The 23,131-nt window shown below is 47.6% G+C and overlaps 1 protein-coding gene across 2 annotated transcripts in view; it reads right to left on the reverse strand.

The window, feature by feature from the left end:
• The window catches only part of TSEN2 (tRNA splicing endonuclease subunit 2), a 50,677-nt gene that overhangs the window by 9,001 nt on the left and 18,545 nt on the right, over positions 1-23,131 (reverse strand). Inside the window, exons 6-12 of one of the 2 annotated variants that reach the window (XR_451986.2) lie at positions 22,843-22,920; positions 16,924-16,974; positions 14,709-14,847; positions 8,221-8,257; positions 6,965-7,076; positions 5,831-5,920; positions 4,817-4,950 (exon numbers count right to left, since the gene is read on the reverse strand). Coding sequence is in view for 1 of the 2 variants with exons in the window: in XM_007192592.2 (XP_007192654.1) it covers positions 4,891-4,950; positions 5,831-5,920; positions 6,965-7,076; positions 8,221-8,257; positions 14,709-14,847; positions 16,924-16,974; positions 22,843-22,920 (567 nt within the window). In the remaining variant the exon portion in view is untranslated. Of the gene's footprint in view, positions 1-4,202; positions 4,951-5,830; positions 5,921-6,964; positions 7,077-8,220; positions 8,258-14,708; positions 14,848-16,923; positions 16,975-22,842; positions 22,921-23,131 lie in introns of those variants that run through there. The other variant, XM_007192592.2, reaches the window with a different exon arrangement.

Consider the following 23,131-nt stretch of genomic DNA (forward strand, 5'->3'; position numbering starts at 1 on the left):
GTACTGCCTTAGTTTAACAACTTCACAAATTTGCTTTTCCATATCATGTATTCTTAACTGAGGCATCCGTATATTTCACAAAATGGTAAAAAGACTAAAAATTTTCAGCTTGTATATAAAAAACCAAAGATTTAAGATAAACTCATGGATTCAAATCTCTCTCAATCCATTTTAGAAATAGGCCTCAGTTACAGTCTTAAGGAAGTTAACATTCATGGGATAATTATTCGAGTCTGTAATCAGGTTTTTTTTTTTTTAAATAAATTTCTTTCTTTCATTTATTTATTTTTGGCTGTGTTGGGTCTTTGTTGCTGCACACGGGCTTTCTCTAGATGCGGCGAGCGAGGGCTACTCTTCATTGTGGTGCGCGGGCTTCTCACTGCGGTGGCTTCTCTTGTTGTGGTGCACGGGCTCTAGGTGCGCGGGCTTCAGTAACTGTGGCGCACAGGCTCAGTAGTTGTGGCACACGGGCTTAGCTGCTCCACGGCATGTGGGATCTTCCTGGACCAGGGCTCAAACCCGTGTCCTCTGCATTGGCAGATGGATTCTTGACCACTGTGCCACCAGGGAAGTCCCTGTACTCAGGTTTTTAAAAATTCAATTTGGTTGGAAAAATCATAAACGGGAGGTGCGTGATGGGGAGGAGAGACATTTAATTTCTTTTTAGCCTAAGTACTTTCCCCACAGGGGAATACTAAAAACCACATTCAAGTAAAGAGCAACTTTTTTTTTAAAAAAGAAAATGAGGGCTTCCCTGGTGGTGCAGTGGTTAAGAATCTGCCTGCCAATGCAGGGGACACGGGTTTGAGCCCTGGTCCCAGAAGATCCCACATGCCGCGGAGCAGCTGGGCCCATGAGCCACAACTACTGAGCCTGTGCGTCTGGAGCCTGTGCTCCGCAACAAGAGAGGCCGCGATAGTGAGAGGCCCGCACACTGCGATGAAGAGTGGCCCCCACTCGTCACAACTGGAGAAAGCCCTCGCACAGAAACGAAGACCCAACACAGCCATAAATTAAAAAAAAAAAAAAAAAGAAAAGAAAATGCTTTAATAAAGGTAAAATAATTAAGACAAAATAAAAACTTTATCAATAAGTAACAATGAACTTTCAGATCTGTATACTATGCTCAAAAACGTTGGGAAACCTAACCAGGCCCAGCCTGGTAAACCTGCCTAAAACTATGTCCCATTCATGTTGGTTTAATCCCTGCCAAGTGCTACACATAAACTTATTATTTTATAGAACTGAATCTGTTTATGAGGGAATTTTAGAACAGTGAAGGCACAGATATCACCATTTCCCCTTATAGTTTGGGGCTGAGGTCAGAAAAGGCCAGCCTCTACAACTGAAGGCAGGAGAATCAACCTACGATAATCACCCGTATAAGCAGCAGCTGTTACAGGCAGCGTGCATTGTGGCTGTAAGGAAATGGTGCTTCCTCCTTCCCCCACATGAACCCTCACAGCTGCAGAGCTGAAGGGTGTTACGGGCCAGGCTCTGTGCTTAAAGCCCCTTGTAAGGACCAGCCCACTGCATCCTCCAGCAACCCGCTGGGGGAACATTATTATTTTTTTGGCAGTGCCATGTGGCTTGCAGGATCTTAGTTCCCGGACAAGGGGTTGAACCCAGGCCCACGGCAGTGCAAGTGCCGAGTCCTAACCACTGGACCGCCAGGGAATTCCCACTAACATTATATTATTATTTTTACTTTCTTTTATTGAGGTGAGAGTCATAAACAGTATCATTGGCCCATTTTAGAGATAAAAAAATCAACGCTCATAAGGGCAAGTAAATCGTCCAAGGTCACATAACCACGAGAGACAGAGCTGAGATCTCAATGTTTCCTTTCTAGAAGGCTCATTCCACTACACTGACTTCAATAAAATTCTCTCTGGGGAAACTATGAGCTAAGAACCACACTCTGCCCCGAGGTTCCTGACCTTGGATCCACAGAGGGTCCTCATGGAATCTGTGAACCCCTGACACTGTGTGCCAAGTGACATGGACCAGCACGTTCCTGGTGACAGGCGCCCCGGGCTGTACCCCAACCTTGAGGTGGGGACCACTGCCCAGCGTTGCCAGCACACCCCAGGCCCTGCCTGGAGTGGTGGGCGGCCTTCCCCTCTAACCTCCACTGGATGAGCCCTAGCAGGGCTGTTCTGTTGACTTCACATGATTTTTCTGGGCCGGTGTCACTTCAGCTGTGGTGATCTCACAGAGGTACCGAGGGCTCTTGGATCAAGTCCCCCGCGTGGACATCCTGGCGGTGGCATACGGAGGCCACACCTCTGAGCCTCCCTATTCCTCCTGTGGAGCGTCCCACCCCCTGAACTCAGAGGCTGCTACGGGATAAACAAGAACACAAAGGTATCTGCCCCATCTCAACTCTCACTATCCAAATATTGGCTGTAATGGTTTGCAAAAAGCATTAGCCCATATTGGCTATCCAAGTGAAAAGTGACGAATATGTAAGAGCCTGCAGCAAAAGCACTCAAGTTCTGAGTGTCTGAACCGAACAGAGGACACAGCACATGCTGCTGTCTTAGCTGACTGCCGGGAGCTTGTGCTGTTTAGATGTGTCGTGTGTTATCACCCCATTTCCCTCACTTTATTAGGTGAAACTGTCTCCTCTGGAAGTGGAGGAGTCCATGAAGAAAGCAGGTGAGTTTCAGAGGCCGAGGAAATTCCCTATGTTAGGAAAAAAAGCTGGAGCGACACTATATTGAGAAGGGTGATCATATAAAAGATATAACCTTGGCCAAGTACGTGCGTCCCTTTCCTGTGTATGGTTTTTGCATTGGGTGCGTGACAAAGCACAACTTGTGAAACGCGTGGGTTCCACAAAGTCTCGCTGTCTTCTGGAGCATGGGAGCTATTTTTATCAAGCTAGTGAGATTCGTGTACGGAGGATGCACAGCGAGTCAGCGTGACGCCACTGAGCACATGCTGGTACAGATGGAGAGTTAGGAAAGTGACGGGGAGCGAGGATTTGGTGATGGACTTCGGATTTAAAGCAAGCCTGGAAGAAGGTCTGGGAGATTTATGTAAGCCTGACTTCAGCTGCATGTAAGGCTGCAGCAGCTCCCCCAGTGACCCCCTGAAATTCCCGCAGGTGGCTGTATTGCAGAGCAAATTTCCGATCTTGATGAACCTGAGCTTTTTTTTTTTTTTGAAAACAAAGTGCATGGCCTGCTACACGGTGTTCAAACCATACACATGACGCAGGAGAATCTTTCACACAAGGCTTCTTTGACGGAAGACGATGCTTCTAGGCATCCTTCTAGAGCTTTCAGTTACAGATAATAACTGTGGTCTTTCCGCTTTCACACACCTTTAATATAGCCTTTATTCCAAGGAGTCACCACAACCTTCAAAGCATATCAGCTGATGATACAGTACCTGGAGAGCTGATAGGATGACTGAACTTTGATGAAGGATTCATGGCAGAATTTTTACCGTAAAGGCATTCGATGCACTGATTAGGCTTGGAAAGGAGTGTCATCACAAATCATGAATGAAATAGGAAAGAAACGGCTCTTGAAATTTTTTGCTGACTTTCAAGGTTTTGATAAAGTGATGATTCAAAGCCAAGTCTTCTGCTGTGTAAGGAGCCTGGAGTAAGCAAGGCGGACGGTAAAAATGCTGACCAACTATTCTCGTCACTAATGAAGAGCAAAAAGGTTGCCACAGGCTCTTTCAAACTGATGGCTTTACTGGTCTGAAACAGGGAAGGAAGAGGAGCTCCATCACCTGGATGCCAAATCTTTAAGATGTAGATCACACTGATGTAATGGTCTGGCTGCCAGAGCGGGATCGTGAGGAGAACAGAGGCAACCCCTTAAACACTCAACCTCAAGCAGAATCTTCAGTCATCAGGAGCTCTAAGCCCAAGGTCAAGGGAATGCAAACAGAGGCCCATTTTGGTTTTTTCATCTCACAGCTTCCCAAGATGGTTCTTAGCCATCTGCTTCTGGGGTACTTGGTGTCAAGGAGAAGCCTGCCCGCCAGTGATGTGAATCTGGGCGCTGGGTGGATCTCAGACATTGTTCACCGTCCCCTCCACCCATCCCCCCACCCCCGCTGCCCCTCAGGCAACTCTTCATTGTCATCTAAACAATTTAAAAAGGGCTTTGTTTACTGTATTTTACCAAATATTAATTGCATTCACTATATATCTCCATTCATTTTTTTCACCACATATTTTTATTGTGTAACGAGTTCAGTGAAGCAAGATACAATTCTTATCTAATCCTGTACAATATTGTTGTGTACTCTACACAACGTGCCCACTAATGAGTTCACTTGAGAATTAAATAATGAGGTAACTTGTTTTAAAATGCTTCCTATGATACAGAAATCCTTGGTAGACAGTAAATGGAATTTCCCATGTTTGCGAAATTGACTGAAGTTCCTGGAGAGCTGGACACCTGTGGACAGAGGCCCCTCTTCCAAGACAGACTGGACGTGGGTAATCAGAGAGGCAGGTGCACAGAGGTGCCCTGAAAACTGCACAGCCGCCTGGAGAGAAACTACCATTTCAGGTAAAATCAGAGAGTAACAGAAGTTGCCTGTTGCTGGGAGAGTCCTCTTGGGACTGGCCTAGTCCAGCGCCCTCGCAGAAAGGACGAGGCCCCGAGGCGAGAGGCCCGGGGTCAGTGAGTGACCCATCCAAGGACAGAACCTGCAGTCCCCGCACAGGGCTCTTCTTCTCTGTATAATTTTAACTTTTAACACGTTAACACTTTCTGGTGCTGGGAGTGCCACGCCCTTTAAAACTTTTACATTAATGGGCAATTACAATAAAAGGACTCTTTACCTCGCCCTAAACTTGGCTTATACAGGAGACTCAGTAACATTTGCTGGTGAAATCAGAACCCTGAGGCTGAGTTGTTAAAGCTCGTCTTGATCACTCCTCTCCCGTGAAGAAACCCAACGGCTTAGAATCACCTCCTGCAACCAATCAAAATACAAAGGCGACTGAATTTCAAAAACAGAGATGAACAAACACGAACACGCTAGGCATACAGCATCGCAGAGACATTCTGTAGCGAGCCGTCTGTACAAGGATGATACCTGCTCCCCATTCCTTGTCACTAAACATTTGGAGAAATGTGAATGCAGCAAACCTTATGTGGAAACAGCATCTACAGTAATCACCCCAAGATTTTAAGAGCCACCCTTGCTGTGGTCTCCTACCAGCACATTTCAGGAAGAGGAGCGCTGGTGCGAACCCAGTGTTCAACACAGAACCAGGTCTGTGACGGTGCCGGCGTGTCTGGGTCAGCACGGGGAAGGGAGACGTGGGTCTGGACTGGCATTTTATGAAGAGCTAACCCAGTGGGTGTGAGCAGGACAAACAGGGGGACGAGGCGCTTGGGCCCTGGAGACCAATGGCCGGCCTGCTGCGGGATGGGCAACTGGATGGCGGATCGGCAGTCCCGGCGGAGAAATTCCCGCCAGGAAGATGTGGGAGCCTCAGCCCAACACAGGCCCCCAGCAGCCAGACAAGATGTTCAAGGAGGCCGCGAGCCAACAGCGACCCTTGTCGTTTCAGGGGCCGAGACCCGGGAGAGGTCTGGGCTGCTCCTGGCCGGCTGCGAGGGCGGTTTCAGCTGAGTGCCAGGGGCAGAAACCAGAGGACATCACAGGACAAGGGACCACAGGGTTAAGGGGGAGCGAGGCTGGGCTCAGAGGGGAAGGACCTGAGAGGGCTCTTGTCGCCGAGGCGAGATGCTTTTCCTGTCCTGTCTCGGGACCACAGGTTCCAAGGGACGCAATACGCTGGGCAGAGCCTTTGTGACGACATGAATTTGTCTCCGAGTTCACCTACCTGAACTTTAATTTGTTTCATACATTCTGGTGACTCCATTTCTTTGTCAGTCATGGCGGAGGGTTTAATCAAATAGCACAGCATAAATTCCTGTTGAGACATGAAAAACAAACTCCGTATCCCACAAAACAAATACAAATCTGGGCAGGAAACGCGGCCGTCTCCACCCCCTCTCAGTGTGTGCTACTCGAAACTCACAAAGCATGTCCGTTTCCTCCCGGGAACGTAACCGGGCCCCACTCTAGACCAAAGACCTGCCGTTCACTCATCGTTGACATGGCAGGAGAATGCAAACAGAGCACATATGCTGATTATAAACACAGCATTTAAAATATTCAATACTGGAAACAGTTTAGACCCCTATTTCTCTAGGACAAAGTTACTTTCACAGGATAAAGCCTAAGCAACGTAGCCTGCACCCAGGCAGCTGCCATCTGGCCCCTGCTGGCCCTTCCGGCCTCACCGCCCTGCACGCCTCCAGCAGCTGTGGGAAGGAGAACTCAGAGAATTACTGAGTAACACAGAACACACAAAACTTTCACTCTTTGTAGTCCTGGTATGAGACGAAATGTCCCTCCCAACTTGATGGCAGTGGGATATAGGAGAACACAAGTGGGGCAGTCACACGGCTCTGGGTTGGAATCCCAGTTCTGCACATGAGCTGTGTGATCTTGGATTTGTCACCCAACATCTCTGACTCTGACTCCTCACCCTTCGGATGAGGATAGTAACAGGGTAGTGAGAAAAGACATAAGGTGTTTAGCGATAAATATTAATTCCCTTCCTCTCTCTCTTTGAGAGACCTGCTGCCTATGAAAACAAACAAGTCAATGTTTTTTGAGTCGTCTGTGAATGAGTGGGAGTGGGTTCTGAGCACGTGCTGGCTGGGCTTGCCCCCGGGAAGGAAGGCAATGCCCACTGACACCCATCACCATGGGAAACCTCGGAGCTCCATCCCTGGAGCTGTGCACCAGCTGGTGGGGGGAAAAACGGCGAGGAGGACCAGCTTCCAGAGCTTCGTGCACATAAACGCTCTGCGGTCCCTACACGTGACTTTTATGCTTCTACCACAATTACGACGAAAAATCCAACCATTTAAATGACACGTGAACCCCAAAGCTGATGCGGTGTTACCTTGGAGACACTGACTGAAACTCTGCTCAAGGCAGCCAGGGACCGCCAGCTGAGAGGTCTGCGAGGAGAGCCCTCAAAACGGTCATCCACCAGCTCGATGATGACAGAGTAACTGGAAAACAAGGCAAGGGTGTTTTAAAAATAAAAAACATGAAGTCAATCCATTTAAAAAGAACATTGTTTGGGACTTCCCTGGTGGTCCAGTGGTTAAGAATCCACCTTCCAACGCAGGGGACGTGGGTTCAATCCCTGGTCGGGGAACTAAGATCCCACATGCCACGGGGCAAATAAGCCCGCGTGCTGCAACTACTGAGCACGCAGGCCACAACTAGAGAGCCCGTGTGCCACAACTACAGAGCCCACATGCTCTGGAGTCCAAGCACCACAACTAAAGAGAAGCCCGAGCCCCACAACAAGGAGACCGTGCATCGCAGCGGAGGATCCCACATGCCACAACTAAGACTCGATGCAGCCAAAAATAAAATAAATAAATAAATATTAAAATAAAATAAAATAAAAAGAACATTGTTTGTCCTACCAAGAACGAAAATACAGAAAATAAAACACACAGCATCTGATCCTGAATTCCCCTAGACTACTACTGGGAAAAATATTAATGAAAAACTCACACTTTACATTACAAACTATAAGCCTGATTCAGCACTTACAGGAAAGGAACAGAAATATTTCTCCCAACATGAAAGCCATGAATTCACTCAACTGTTTAGATTATAATACTCACTGATATGAAGATGAAAAATTACTATACAGTAGTAACTACATAGATTAACTCAATGTTTAATGCTAAAATATAAATTATCCTGACCTATTTATTATTTTATAGATAGTGTAACAACTTTAACTTATAAGGGACAGACATATAGTATCTATTCCTATTCAGCCAGGAGGAATTTGACTCTAATTATTTGTGTGCCTCTGAAAATTAAATTGGGGCTCAGAAATTTCCTCCTGTCACTTTAAGCCATTAACTTATATACAAATCACTCCAATAAATCATGAGCTTGGGATGAACACACACACACTGATATGTACAAGATAGATAACCAACAAGGGAACTCCACTGTATAGCACAGGGAACTCTACTCAATATTCTGTGATAACCAAAATGAGAAAAGAAACTAAAAAAGAATGAATATATGTGTATGTGTAACTGAATCACTTCGCTGTACAGCAGAAACTAACACAACACTGTAAATCAACTATACTCCAATAAAAAAAAAAAATTCACTCCAAACCTTGCGTGGTAAAATGGAGGGCCTTTTCGGTACAACACTGCAAAGAAAAAGAAAGAAAACGTATAACCACTCGAAATCAAAGTCTCATTTTATACTTATAAAGTATTTTCTTCTCCAAAGGCACACAAACACCCAGTGCTCTGTATGTGGGTAACCTGCAATACACCCTGTGGTCTATTTTTAAAACCCAAACTGTTTTTTCCCCAGAACAAAAATTAGCAAAGCAAATCTGTTGCCAAGACCCTAATACCCTCGTCCCACCCGCACCCCACAAATGAATTCCAAATCCAAGTATAAGCAGTTTTTGTCCTGTCTCTTGTCATACACTCTCCAGAGAGTCTGAAATCATGTCAAGCGTGTCAAGTTGGTATAATGCGGACCAACATTCAGTTATTCATTTCAATCTTTTGAATCGTTTTTCAGGGTCTGAGCTCCTCTGGCCGGTACAGGATAGGTGCTGGTGCTAAAGATGAATGAGACTCATGCCAACTTTTAGGAAATTCAAAGTCAAGTGGGGAAAAAGTCACATAAGCACACACGCCGCTCGGAGACCTGCCTGCCCACCTCATTCAGTCTGTGGAGGTCAGAGCGGCTGGCCGGCGAGGAGCCCGTGCCGGGGTCTGCCGTGGACCGCGGAAGCGCAGGGGAGCCCTCAGTGGTGCACAGCCTGTGGCAGGGTGGGGAGATCTGTCCACATATCTGTTTGCTCTCTCTCCAGGCACGTGAGAGACCCCGTATCAGCCTCCCAAGCAGCAAGGAGTGGCTGTGTGTCACGGGGCACTTCCAGATTGGCCCAGAAAACCCTCCCAGGCACCGAGCCTGTGCTTGTTCCTTTGTGAGGCTGAGTGAAGCTCGTGGGACCACGAGAATAAGCCGGGCCCCTGCAGTCCCTGTGGGAGTTGGTCCACCCACCACTCAGACACTGGCTTTGGATTTCACATGAACAGAATTAACTTCTAGTGTTAATTAAGCCCATGAAATCTGGAGTTTATATGTAACTACAGCCGCAGGAATTACCTTAACTAACAATTATATCCATGAGCTTGAGCAAAAACCAAGGCAGAAAAGCTTTGTTTCCTTTGAGGAACTGGCAGAACTTTTCCTTTTGGGCATAAACCCGGTATTTAATCACATTTCCCTTTAGCTCAGGCACCACGAGGTCAGAACCAGTTTAGGACCCAATGGATGATACAGTAACCCTTCACATATATTTTCCATGGTCACCTTTCCTTCTTATGAACATATTTCCTATTTAAATTGTATTTAAAGTATTTGGCAAGTCAGCTCAAATTCACTGTGTAAGGGCCCACATTTAAGTAAATATCTAAACACCCATTTCTCAATTTCTGGGGATGTGGTGCAGTGGAAGGAGACCCTGTACTAGGATGAGACTGAATTCGGGGCTCCGTTTTGGCCTGATCTCTGCCACTCCTGATTGTGTGGCTTTAAACACATTATTAACTTCCCTGAGCCTCAGTCTCCAAAATCATAAAATGAAGACATGAGGGGAAATTAAAATCTTCTCTAGCCCTCACATGCTATTATCTATGATCAGTTACACATCCTTCACCTAAGATGCACCCGGAAAGTGACACAGCTTGACAGCAGCTCCGACCCTCAACTCGGGCCATTCAGATGCCTGACTACGATGGAGGTGCAGCTTAGGGGTTAAAAGCATAAACATGGCATCAGTGAGACCCCAATTCAAGGCTCAGCAGTGCCAAGACCATATGATGACACTCGTGCTTCAATCTCCTTATGGAAAATGGGGGTAATAATGCAGGTGGAGGTGCTCGAAAAGTTACCCGTGATAATAGCGATTACGATGGTAACAGTGTATTCAGAGGGAAAAATGAAATAGTTTCACAAAAATGCCTCCCAAGTAGAAAGATGAAAGCTTCAGAAGTCTAAGAAATAGTGGGTATTTAAAAATAAAGTCTGAATGAAGAGGGAGAAGAGAGGAAACGCGCCTTCTTACACTAACACCAGACGTGACGTGCGGAAGGAATGACAGAGTCAGAACACAGTGATCAGTGCAGTAATCAATTCGGGCAACCACTGTAACTACTAGGGAACCAGATACTCAGTGTCACCCTACAAATCGCTTGTGAACTACAAAAGGAAAAATGCAGACTCCCGACAATGGCTGCCCTAGCAAACGAACGGTATCACCAGCAGTAGGACAACCTGACATCAGGCACCCCTGGACGTGGCCCGGTGAGGACACACATCACCCGTGCTTGCAAAAAAACGGCAAGCCCGACCCTAACCACGAGGAAGTGGTCAGACATACCTAGACTGTGGGACACCCTATGGGACTCTTCAAAAAAAGTCAACGTCACAGAAAACAAACAGGTGGAGGGACTCTTTTAGATTAAAAAAGACTGGGCTTCCCTGGTGGCGCAGTGGTTGAGAATCTGCCTGCCAATGCAGGGGACACGGGTTCGAGCCCTGGTCTGGGAGGATCCCACATGCCGCGGAGCAACTGGGCCCGTGAGCCACAACTACTGAGCCTGTGCATCTGGAGCCTGTGCTCCGCAACAAGAGAGGCCGCGACAGTGAGAGGCCCGCGCACCGCGATGAAGAGTGGCCCCCGCTCGCCGCAACTAGAGGAAGCCCTCGCACAGAAACGAAGACCCAACTCAGCCATAAATAAAAATAAATAATAATAAAAAAAAAAAAAAAAAAAAAGACTGAAGAGACTGCAGTGGTTGAATGGCGGCCCCCAAAAGATATGCCCACGGCCCAATTCCTGGGACCTGTGAATGTGACCGTGTTTGGAAAAAGGATCTTTGCAGAGATTGGAGGGCTGCAGCCACAGCCAAGCATCAGCTGGAGCCACCAGAAGCTGGAAGAGGGAAGGACCGGAGGGAGCACGGCCCCGCCAATGCCGTGGTTTCAGACTTCCGGCCTCTAGACCTTCTGCTGCTTTGTGTCTCCCAGTTTGTGGTCATTTCTCATGGCCTCCCTAGGAAACTAGAAGTGGTAAATGCACTCAATGTGATAAATGAATCTTGAGTGGAGCCTGTCAAAAAAATCAAAAGCAAAACGGCCACAAAAGACATTGCGGGGGACAAGTGGGAAAACTGAAATACGGATTGGATATTTTTGATGATATTATATGACCGAATAATTAACTAATGAATATTAATGAGCAATCAACAATGAATTATTAATTATTCTGATTAATAATATTAATGAATAATTCTGATTTCTCTTAGGTATTATATGATGCCATAATTATGGAGGAGAATATTCTCAGGAGTTGCATGCAAAAACATTTATGATTTAATATGGATTATGTGTGCAACTGTGGAAAATGGTAACAAAAACATTTAAAGTCTGATTAGAAGAATAAGCCAGGAGGGTGGCTTGGGAAAGAACTGAAGATGGGGATGGGAGGACGGTGCATCTCCCTGCTCTGTGAGGAGCACGGGGCCCCACTGCCTCTCCCCGGGGGCAGAGCCAGCCACCAGCTCTGGGCCGATGCCACGACCAGTGATGGTTCTTATGCTCTGGACATCCCGTAACTCTGCTGGCTTCTAACGGCTCCCCTCCTCCTACCTGTTTTGCAACTTCTAATTTGCAGGGAGCTGGGGAATCACATGATCAAACTTAGTCCATGTGAACCCAAAATTGGAATGGGTGGGAAGGAGGCTCAGGAGTAACTAGAACTTCGGGTTAAATCAAGTTAAATCAACCAGTAACTGCGTGCGTAAGACAAAAACAGAAGCCTGGAGTTGGTTTTCGGCTTTCTGGCTGGCAACGTTAGTCAGGTGTGGTGGGAAGTACACAGAGCTGGGACCCAAACAGCCCTAATCTCTGTACTTGCCAGCTGTGGGACCCTCGGCAACTCCCTTGACCCTTCAAAACCTCAATTTCCTCAGCTACTGAAGGAGGTGAGCGCCACACGCCTCACGGAGCATGAAGATGAAATAAGACGGGAGAAGAAAAGCACCAAGGCACCTGGTCACCATACGAGCCAGCAGCCACGGGAGCTTCTGGGGTCGGGGGGATGTATGGAAAGGCTCCCAAGTGATTTCTGGCCTGGTTTTCAGCACTGGGCAATCAAGGTCAAGTGGGCCGGCAGCTGTGCCTGATTTGAGATCTTATCACCTGTTCCAAGTGCAGCTCCTGGAATGAAATCTGATTGACAAGACTTAGTCAAGGGAAGAGTTTCCCTGATAAGATGTGAATTTCCTAACAGCCCTTTGTCATGAGTCATTACCTCTGTGGGCAGAAACAACTGTTAAGGGAGCACGTCCTGGGTGTAGCCTGTGTGGGCAGTTCTAGGGTATGTGTGATCACATCACTGGCCTTCAAAATTAAAATGATACTGTTAAGAGACCAGCAGCACCATGTAGCGGTGCCTGGAGAAGAGGTCAAGTTTAGGAAGCTGCTCCTCTCACCCCAGGCTAGCGCAGCTCCTGAATTCTCCCTAAAGCAGGAAATGTGAAGACACCCTTCATGGCACTGCTGGGCCAGAAACCTGGTCTCACGCTAATCACACAAGCAGCTCCAAGTGCACGATACACCCCTCCTGGGGCAAAGCCCTTGGGGAGTTGGGAAACAACAGCTGATGTATTTCTTTTCTTCTTAAAAGTCTGTCCATCTGTCTGTCCTTTCATCCAGCCTTATAAGGCAGTTTATTTTTAAATGAGGAAAGTTTTCTCTACTCACCATCCACAAATATGGCTCGAGTACTGAGAACACATGCAATAAGGTATGCTTACAAGGCACTCAACAGAGGTCCCTTCCCCCAGCAACGTTTTATTTTTTATAAAGAAGATGCTGTCTTATAAAGATGTTGTTATCCATGTTACATGATGAGTGAATGGAAGCTCAGAGAGATGAAGTGACCTCCCTGAGGTCACACAGGTAGGAAGACATGGAACCGGTGTGAGCCCGAAGAGCCCTTTCCGTTACCCCTACCTCCTCAGAGCGCATCACTGCGGCCTGGTCGACTGGAAAGTTCTGCTCAGGTTTCGCCCATTCGGTGAGCACACTGGCCTGCCAAGCGCTCACACGGAGCAGCTATTCTCACGGGGCAGGAAAAGGAGAGCAGGGCGGGGAGCCAGTGACGGCAGTGCAACAGCTACGCCACTTACTGAAACGCTGTGACCTGTGGGCCACGCAATTATCTGGAAACCTGGCAAACGAATCTCGGGCTAATCTTGATCATTCTGTCCACAGGGCTGGTCAGGTCAGCTTTCCTAACTACTCTCTCTGCTTCCATCCCCGTCCCCTGCCCCCCGCCCCCCGCCGTCTATCAGTAAGAAAGCACACGAAGGTCCCACTAAATCAAGTTATTGAATATAAGTCACTCCTTTGCTCAAAATCTCCCAAGACTTCCAATAACCAGAATAACACCCCGAGTCTTTGCCCGGCCCCACGTGACCGTCCCCAGCCTAACTCCCAGACATCACCTCACGTCACTCTCCCCCCGGGACCTCTAAGTTCTAGACGCACTGCCCTTGTGCTGCTCCTGAGTCCTGCCTCGGGGCCTTTGCACTGGCTGCTCCTTTGTGCCTCGGGTGTTCTTCCCCAGACTGTCAAGTGACCTGTTCCCTCACCGCAGTCACACTTCTGTTGCTGTTTGGGGTACATCTTTTCAGACAGTCCTTTCCTAACCACCCTAACTTCCTGTTTACTCTCTGTTCCTTTACTCTGCTTTATTTTTCTTAGTACCCTGACATTACAGTACGTATTTATGTGTTTGCTTGTTTGTTCCCCACCCCCGCCCCCCCCCAGCACGCGAGCAGCTCCATCCAGGCAGTTTTGTCTGTCTTGTGCACCTCTCTGTTCCTGACACCTAAGAAGATCTGGCTCACACAAGACCCTGAGCAATTATCTGGTGAATGAGGTGCTCAGCGGGTCCCTACCCGCTCCTTTAAATAAAGATGAGGGAGGCAGTGCTGTGTAGAAGTTTCCAAGAGCCTGGGCTCTAGCGTTCAAAGCCCAGGACTGTGAGTTACTGACCCTGGCAACTTTTAGGGGCAAATGACACTTTCTCTCACAACTTCAGTCTCCCTATCAGAAAAATGAGGACGGTGAGCACTGATCTCGTAGAGCTGCTATCAGGATTCAACGAGGTCACGCACGTCAAACGTCTCCTACAATGTTTGGCACACAACAAGGGCTCAATAAATGACAGCTGTGATTATCACCACAGTTATACAATGATTATTAATGGTATTGCACACAATCTGCCAGATGACACTACCCCAGAAGATAAGGGACTGCCCTACATCACACGATCACACACTAATGAGAGGCGGGGGTAGGGGCTGTGGACTCTCTTCTAAGATCTCAGAGCGGAAGAGAGGAAAACATACCCTCCACCCCGATCCAAACATTCTTATCTAAGGCAGGTGGACATCTATCACCTCAGGAAAAAACAGCAACAGCACATAAAACCGATTCGATTTTCACCCCAGGATCTGATGTGAACCCTGGTTCTCATACCTGCCAAGCCAAGAATCACTTACGCAGGTCTGTTCCGTACTTAAGTCCCGCTTTGGGCACCCAGCCCTTGCTTCGGAAGTGATGGTACGCCATGTACGTAGTCCCGAACGTGGGCTGAACTACGCGGAAGGTGTTCCAGAGCTTCACAATCGTCAAAGGCTCCTACAGTTGTTGGGGGAAAACAAAGCATTATGACGTATGTATCCACCCATTAACCAGGCGGTGAATCAACATCTATACTAAGTGTGAGCTGAAGATAAACAAACACGGTGCCCATGACGAAGGGTTTAACCACAAGATCCAGACCCGCGCTGTCCAGTGTGGCGGCAGCCGGCCACTCCCCTGAACTTAGATGTGCTGCCAGTGTAAAAAAAAACACTGAATTTCAAAACTGAGTATGAAAAAAAGAGTATAAATTATCTCAGCAATTTTAAATATGTTGGGTTAAATACACTATGTAAATAATGTAAATCAATTTCAGCTGACTTATAAAAAAAAACCTTTTTAATGTGTCTACCAGAAAATTTAAAACTATGCATGTGGCTCCCATCTGAGGCTCCCATCATATTTCTACTGGACAGCACTGCCCCAGAGGACCTGTGAGAGGCCCCCATGAGACAGCAACCCTGCAGACTGGAAGCAGCCAAGCGAAGCGGGGGAGGGCAGCGGAGGGGCTGCTGGTGGGAGAACAGTCCAGGCAGAGGAATGGGGGCGGGCCGGGTGTCCACCAAAGCCAGAGGGCGCGTGTTCCAGCATGCACGGACCCTAATGGGTAGCTGCGGTATGTCAGGCCACGTTCAGAAAAGCCAAAAATAATTCTGTAAAAGTTTTTATAAAAAGATGTTCCATTTAGTCTTTGAAACTAGAAAATTAATCTCAAGGCACAAGTTAGTAATCCAACTGCTTCAAAGGGAATTTTGTTTCTAAGGTCAGACTTGAAGACACTGAGAAAGGTTCAGAGAACATTCTGATGTGTCAACACAAAAACACAACAGGAAAGACCAGGTAAGCTTGGAAGGTTTTCCGCTTCATTTCAGTGCTGAGTAAAACGACCAGTCCTTCAGTTGGTTTACGGATCAGTCACTCAATGAGACTTGCTCAGTTTGTCTCAGCCTGAGATTTTAACACCATAAATATGAGCTAGAGTTGGGTTTGTTTTTTCTTCTCTCCTTTTTTTTTTTAAAAAACCCAGTTGTTCCTAAGGTGGAAACTCCATATGTGTGTGGTCTTGAAATCCACCCCCCCTTCCAAAACAAGCAACAGTCTTGTGGAGAAGGCTGAACTTCCGGCTTGGACAGCCCAGCAAGTTTCAGAGGCTGAGGGTTCTACAGAGCAGCTGGAACGCCCCGACAAATGTCAGTGAAGGCCCAGGGGAGGAGGTGGGGTGGGCTAAGGATGGCCCCCCTCTGAGACAATGGGTCACCTGTCAGCCAGACACCCGCTTCCAAACCACTGGAATACTCATGAAGGGGACTTACACAGTTAGAAGCGGATGAATGACAAAATACGTACCCCCAACAACAGAATAAAATGTATTTTCTCTGTTCTAATGTTCTGCTTACCTTTTTCATCTTAATTTCACGTGAATTATTCTGAATAGGTATTGGATTCACATGGTCTAAAATTCAAGAAGTACAAAAGTGTACGGTGAAGTCTCGACTTCCACCCCCCAATTCCTCTACCAGGAGGCAAGCATTGGGATTAACGTTCTGCTAAGGGCAGCAGGATACAGCACAAAATCATGGGCTTTGGAGCTGTCCGGACAGAGGTTCAAATACTAATTCCAACCAGACCAGCTGTGTGACCCTGGGTGAGTTACTTGTTTCCTGAGCCTCGGTTACCTCGTCTATAAAAGTCTTTACAGGCACAAGTGAGGACTAGAATTACTGCATATAAAGCTCCTAACTCACAGCCTTTACCAAAGCAGGTGCTAAACATGGGTAGTTTCTATTTTTGCTGTTAATTTTTGGTACCGCTCTGACAGATTTCCTGATTATGTAAGATACTGCTCTCCTCCTAGTCTCTGGGAACGAAATTCAGTCTGAAAGGGTCAAAGCTGGCTTTTGCCTGAACAATCCCAATTCAGGACCCAAAGCCTAAACTTAGAGAAAAAATTCAATTCCAATTTTAACCAGTGAAAGTGGACACATTTGTATTAAAGCAATATGGAAATTACTACAACCTGCTTTTAACATCAGGGAAATTTTAAGTGGACTATGTCTGAATAAAACATCTTACCTTCTCATAGTAAATACTTAGACATCCCAGAGCATAGACCAGGAAGAAGGCCTAAAAACAGGGCAAGCAGAAAATGCTCATCAGAAACTGTTCCACGTTGAGAAATTATTTTACAGACTGATTTCTCTTTGCCTTAAATACAAATTAATGTCCGTATCACCATCCAAATGGTCACATATTTTTAAACATAAATGGTTCATTCAAATTTCAAGGATTAAAATATGAATGTCATAAAATGGTTTAGAGTCAGTACAAAACATTTCTATGAAATTTTCCATGTATTTTTTCTTTATAAAAACCACACAGCTAAATTGAAAAACGATGTAAATAGCAAAAACAACAACAGAAACCTTTGCTCATTGGATTTTCCTCTGTCAAATAACCTTACTAAACTAAGAATTTATAGAAAAAAATAAGTAGAAAATTGTGGAAAGTGGGCAACGTAGACTTGGTTTGTGTAAACCAAATGAGTTTCTTGGTCACTCTTGCTGTAAAGTGATTTCCGATCGAGTAAACCCCATCTTTCCATTAACTTCATTAAAAGGTACCATGTTTCACTCACATAGGGAGGCAAGAGGAACGGCAGACAAGGTCAGGCCCAGTCGAGTAAAATCACACTGACGTGGAAATAGAAATAACTTTCTGACAAAAACAAGACGATGCCAAGCACTGACAACAGCAAACAGGCCCCGGTGTTGGCTCTGCCCGTAGAAGGGGATTGGGATCTGCGTTCGTGCCTGAACAGCTCAGGTGAGACTGGTCTGTAGCAGTCAGTGACGAAGAAACAGTGGCTCTAAATGCTACTTTCTTTTTTAACAGGAGGATGGAAGATGAGATTTCAGGTACCCTGGAGGGCCCTCTGGTGCAGGTGGCAGCAGGAAGGCGGTCCCTGCCCTGAGCCCTCAGGCTTCTGTTCCACCACGGTGGTGCTGATGGCTTTTATCCTCCCAGCCCAGGGCTCAGGACTCAAGAGAACACAGGCTGTGAAAGTGCAGGGCTTTTAAGCAGCGACAAGGTCCTGCTAAGGAAACACCTTCCTGACCCTCAGGAATTGCCCCAATCCACCCCACCGTCATCCTCTCCTGGCCACCTGATGACATTTCTCTTTACAGCAGTGGTCCTCGAAGTGTGGTCAGTCTGGGGATCCTGGGGTCCCCATGACGCTTGCTGGAGCTCTCAAAGTCAAAACCATTTTGTGAGATCAAGGCATTATTGGCCTCGTTCATACTCATTCTCCCCAGAGGCTCCAAGACACGTGACACCACAACAGACTGAGTGCAGCAGCAGATGTGAGAATCCAGGGGACTTCTCTTAAGCCAGACCTTAAAGTCTTTGCAAAAATGAAAAAAATGCCATTCTTTTCACTGGATTTGTTTTGTTTTGAAACAATAGAGTTATTTTTAATAAAAATATTATTTATGTTAATGTATAGTGGGTTTATTATCATTATTTTAAAATGAGTTAATAAACACATATTTAAGTTTTCATTTTAATTTATAATTTGGTAAACACTGACAGATATAATCCACATAAAAATGCTCCTTGGGGTCCTTCAATAATTTTTAAGAGTACAATGCTTTGAGGACTGCTTTATTTATTTATTTATTAAATTTTATTGATTGATTTTTGGCTGTTGTTGGGTCTTCGTTGCTGCACGTGGGCTTTTCTCTAGTTGTGGTGAAAGGGGCTATTCTTCGTTGCGGTGCACGGGCTTCTCATTGGGGTGGCTTCTCTTGTTGCGGAGCACAGGCTCTAGGCGCGCGGGCTTCAGCAGTTGTGGCTTGGGGGCTCTAGAGCGCAGGCTCAGTAGTTGTGGCACACGGGCTTAGTTGTTCCGTGGCATGTGGGATCTTCCCGGACCAGGGCTCGAACCCGTGTCCCCTGCACTGGCAGGCGGATTCTTAACCACTGCGCCACCAGGGAAGTCCCTGAGAACTACTTTCGTTCTACCCAGGTCCAAATCGAGAGCTTCTCTGAAGATGCAGGTGGTTACCTGCTGGGCCTGCTTCTCTGGGTCCAGTGCCCTGATCCTGGCCGCCACCGCCTCCCACCTGGACTTCTGCAAAGGCCTCTGTGCTCCGGCCCCACAGCCTGTCCCCTAGGGCAGCCCGAGCTACCTTCTCAGCACGTGAAGGCCCCTGGCTCCCAGGCGCCTCGTGGCACTCGCCCAGCGCTCTCCCTAGAGGGTCGCTTCACTTCCGTCCCCGGACACACTGAGCTCAGTCCTGCCTTTGCCTGTGTAACTGCCGCTCCCACACCCGGAGTCAAAGGTCACTCCTCAGAGAGCTCCTCCCCGACCACCCAGTTTGCGTGACCCCGTCCCGATCGACTTCCTCAGAGCATTTATGTTCGCCTGAAAGTACCTTTCTTAGGTGTGTCTCTCCAGCTAGAACGTAAACTCTGTGAGACAGAAACTCTGCCTGCCGTGCCCCTGACCGAGAAGGGGCTCAATGCGTGTGCTGAAAGAATAAAGAAACAGGTGTGGATCCCGCCCACGGTCTGGAGCACGTGGCCAGGCCGCCCAGGGCAGGTCTCTCCGCTCTGTTTCCTCAGGGTGGACACTGCCCTGCTTCTCCTTTAGCTACTGGTAACAGCCTGCCCCCTGCTCTCCTGTGGCCCACTACTTATTAACACAAACACTGCTTCTTCAGACGGACACAGGTGGTGGCCAAAAGGTGCAACAGAAAAGAAAAGGTGGTTCCTCAAAACGCCAAGTCCTGCTTTCCCTTTCGTTTTCCCTCAACTTTCCCTTCTGGGTTCACAGTGGTAGAACAGGAAGATACTCTGAGATAAGCAGACCTGGGCTGAAATCTCATTAACAGCTTGGAAGTATCACTTAAACCCTCCCACCTCATCTAGAAAATGGGGATGATCAAGCCTTCTCAAAGATTTAATGAGGTTAGCTTTCATGAAGACTTAAAGACCATGCTCGGAGTTCCCTGGTGGTCCAGTGGTTAGGAGCTGCTTTCACTGCTGTGGCCCAGGTTCAATCCCTGGTCGGGGAACTGAGATCCCACAAACCGCAAGGCACAGCCCCCCTCCACACCCCCCCCCCAAAAAAAAGCATGCAAAGCACCTAACTGCCTAATTCATTTCGTTTCCCTGCCTTTCTAAAAAGATACGGTAGCTGGGAAAGGTTCAATCCAGTCCTTGCCTAGGAAGAGATGACCTCCTGGTATCCATCAGAATCTAAGTTCTTCAGAAACTTTCCATTATCAGCAAACACACATTTCCTTAAGAACTGATGAAACCAAAGCCTCGTTTTTAATTGGCCTGAAATGGCTTTTATGAACCTATGCAAGCTGCTCTTAGGCACTTATTATAGATGGGGAGGACCTTAATCCAATGGAGTTGGCCTTATTTAGAATTAAGTCATCAGTAGACCGGGGAGGTCTGTGGAGGCTGGAGACTAGCCCCTGGAGAGCTCATGAGTAAGTTTTTTACTTTGATAGTACTAATAAGATGGACGGATGAGCTTAATGATGGTTTTAATGTCTTGTCTCTAAATCTGGTCAGGGCCTGAAGCCTTAACATGAAAAACAGCTCTCAGAGACAGATCTCTAAGTCAGCTCGGTGTTACCATTCTCAAAACCTAAGAACCGCTTTGAATCACCACAGCAGGGCTGCCCGTGTCCCTGAGGGACATTTATGGAAACACGCTACACTGTGCGGGCAGTGCCACCAAACACGGGCGATTCATCCAAGGAAACCTGCCAAAACAGAACTGGGAAGCGGAGCCGGGTTTAACTGCACGCTCCCTGGAAGCTTCTGCAACGTGTCTCTGGAATGTTCTCAGGAAGCGAGCGGCCTCCAAGAATGAGAACCACCTCATCTCCTGTCTCCCATCACCGTGGCACTGCTTCAGCGGGCGTGCGGGAAGAGGGAGCAACGGAGTCAGTGAAAAGCACCAGCTGGTCCCCGCCTGGGGCAGTGAGGCTCAGCCCCCAGCTTCTGACACCGAAGCCTCGCCCTCCGCCCGCTGCTGCCGCCCCTACAGCCGAGAGGCTGGCTGCCTCCCGACGGCTCAGCCCTCCAGCCTGCCCTCACCCGGATGCCAGCTCTGGTCCCTGCCACTCCCCTGCACAGCCAACTGCAGTGCCCCGGGGCCACCAGGACCAGGTCAGACCCCCAACTCGTAGACGCGCCCTCCGTGATCTCCCCTCCTGGGCGGCCGCTTCTGGGACCACGCTGCATGCAAGGGCCTGCCGTCCCCCGTGTCCACGTGGCAATCCCCGATCTACCCTTTAACACCTGCAGGTACCACCAACCCTGTAAAGTCTTTCCAGGTGGCTCGCATCCCTTTGGACCCCACCAGTTTCTGTGCCCATCCCACCTTGTACACATCCATTTAACAAATACTTATCAAGCGCCTCACAGATGTCAGACGTGGCGCACGAGAGGAGCAGCACCGGCACAGCCCACGCACCACACGGTGCCCATCGCACTGAGCTGCAATCTTTGGCTGTCTTAGGACCAGAGCCACGTTCTGCTTATCTCTGGACAGTTAGGACTCAGCCCAGTGCCTGGCACATAGGAAGTCCCTGCTAAACACTGATTGCAAGAGTTCCAAGCAGCCACTAAATAGCTTTTACAAGTGACTTAATGATGGTAATAACAGAAACAGCAGGCACAATGCTTACTGAGCACCTACGATACACCCGGCACGGTGCTGAAGCCATCACGTGCACTATTTAATTCCAGAACATATTATGAACAAGGTGTTACATCACCCTCATCTTACAGAGCAGAAATCTGAGGCTCAGAGAGGTCAGGGACCTAGAGGATGGTGTCCCCAGCGCTGTCCAACAGAGTAGCCACGTGTGCCTGCTGAGCGTCTGAAACGTGGCTGGCACAACCGAGAAAAGAATTTTTAATTTTGCACAATTTTAATTAGTTTAAACAGTCACATGCGGCTAGTGGCTACTGTGTTCAACAGTAGACTAAGCTGTCTCATTTGTAAAATGAGTAGATGGAGTAAATAAATCCCAACATCCTTTCCTGCTCTGAGAGCCTGTTCTTTGTACCGCTGGCCTCACTGCAAGGAAGGAAGCACAGACTAACAGGTGAAGAGAATACGGAGACACAATCACTTCTCTGTGAACACATCTATGAAATGACCAGTGTGGACGCTTTCAACAAGCACTGCCTGAGACCAACAGATACGCCAAGCACTGAGCTGGCTGCTGCAGGAGCCTCCAGACAGGCAGGAGCACGCCTGCAGAAGGGCACAGCCAAGGGCAGGAGACAGCGGAAGGGGCGCTGTCGTCAAATCCGGGTACAGTACAGACATAAGCAAAAAAGCGGGGACTGATGGCCGCGTGAACACAGGACAGAGGAACCCCAAATCAGACAGAAAATACGAGGCAGGTTTAGAAAGCCACTTGCAGCAACTTTTGAGAATGCAGTAAAGGGAACACGTGTTGGTAATTCTGCAGAAGGAAATACCTAGAATCCATTTACGTAATGAGCAGTCACTACATGACTCGGGGAATACATCGAAGCCTGTGAAAAGCTGGTGAAACTCCATGAATATGCTAAAAACCACTACACACTTTAAAAGAATGAATGGTATGGTATGTACTCTGTGTCTCAATAAACCTGTATGTTTTTTAGAAGCTGGTAAAAATTAGTAACACAATATTTGGACAATCTGAAACCTTGATGTGAAAAGAAGTGCTCAGACAACCCCCGTGAAACCTCTGTGGGATGATACGGGGCAGGCCCCCCCCAACTGGACATCTTAGAATCGATGAAATGAAGGCCGAGGAGTGAAACGCAGGCAGGCCGACTGTGGACTCTGCCTGCGGCGACCTCAGTGCTGAACCGCACGCAGAACTGCATTTTGAGGCGGACTCATCTATACGCCGTTGCCCGGGCCCAGAGACAGACAGCTGAGAAGATGACATGCCGGGAACATACCTCTTCCAGGCTGAGCTGCAAGTACTCAAAGATCCTAAATGGATTTCTTCTGCATATCAGTCTCTTTTTTGGCGACAACTGAAGAGAAAAATAAAATACATACAGAACAAATGGAAGCACTACATGTTACCTGGAGGAGGGTGCATTTTAAAACAAACGTTTTCTTCTAAATTTCCCAGATTCACATTTGTTGGATTAATTCTGTTAAAAAATAATTTATTTATGTAGAAGAATAAGTTTTCGTTTTTCTACTACAGCTGACCCTTGAACAACAAGGGGGCTGGGGTGC

Source organism: Balaenoptera acutorostrata, chromosome 10, assembly GCF_949987535.1.
Source record: "Balaenoptera acutorostrata chromosome 10, mBalAcu1.1, whole genome shotgun sequence".
Classification (NCBI taxonomy): domain Eukaryota; kingdom Metazoa; phylum Chordata; class Mammalia; order Artiodactyla; family Balaenopteridae; genus Balaenoptera; species Balaenoptera acutorostrata.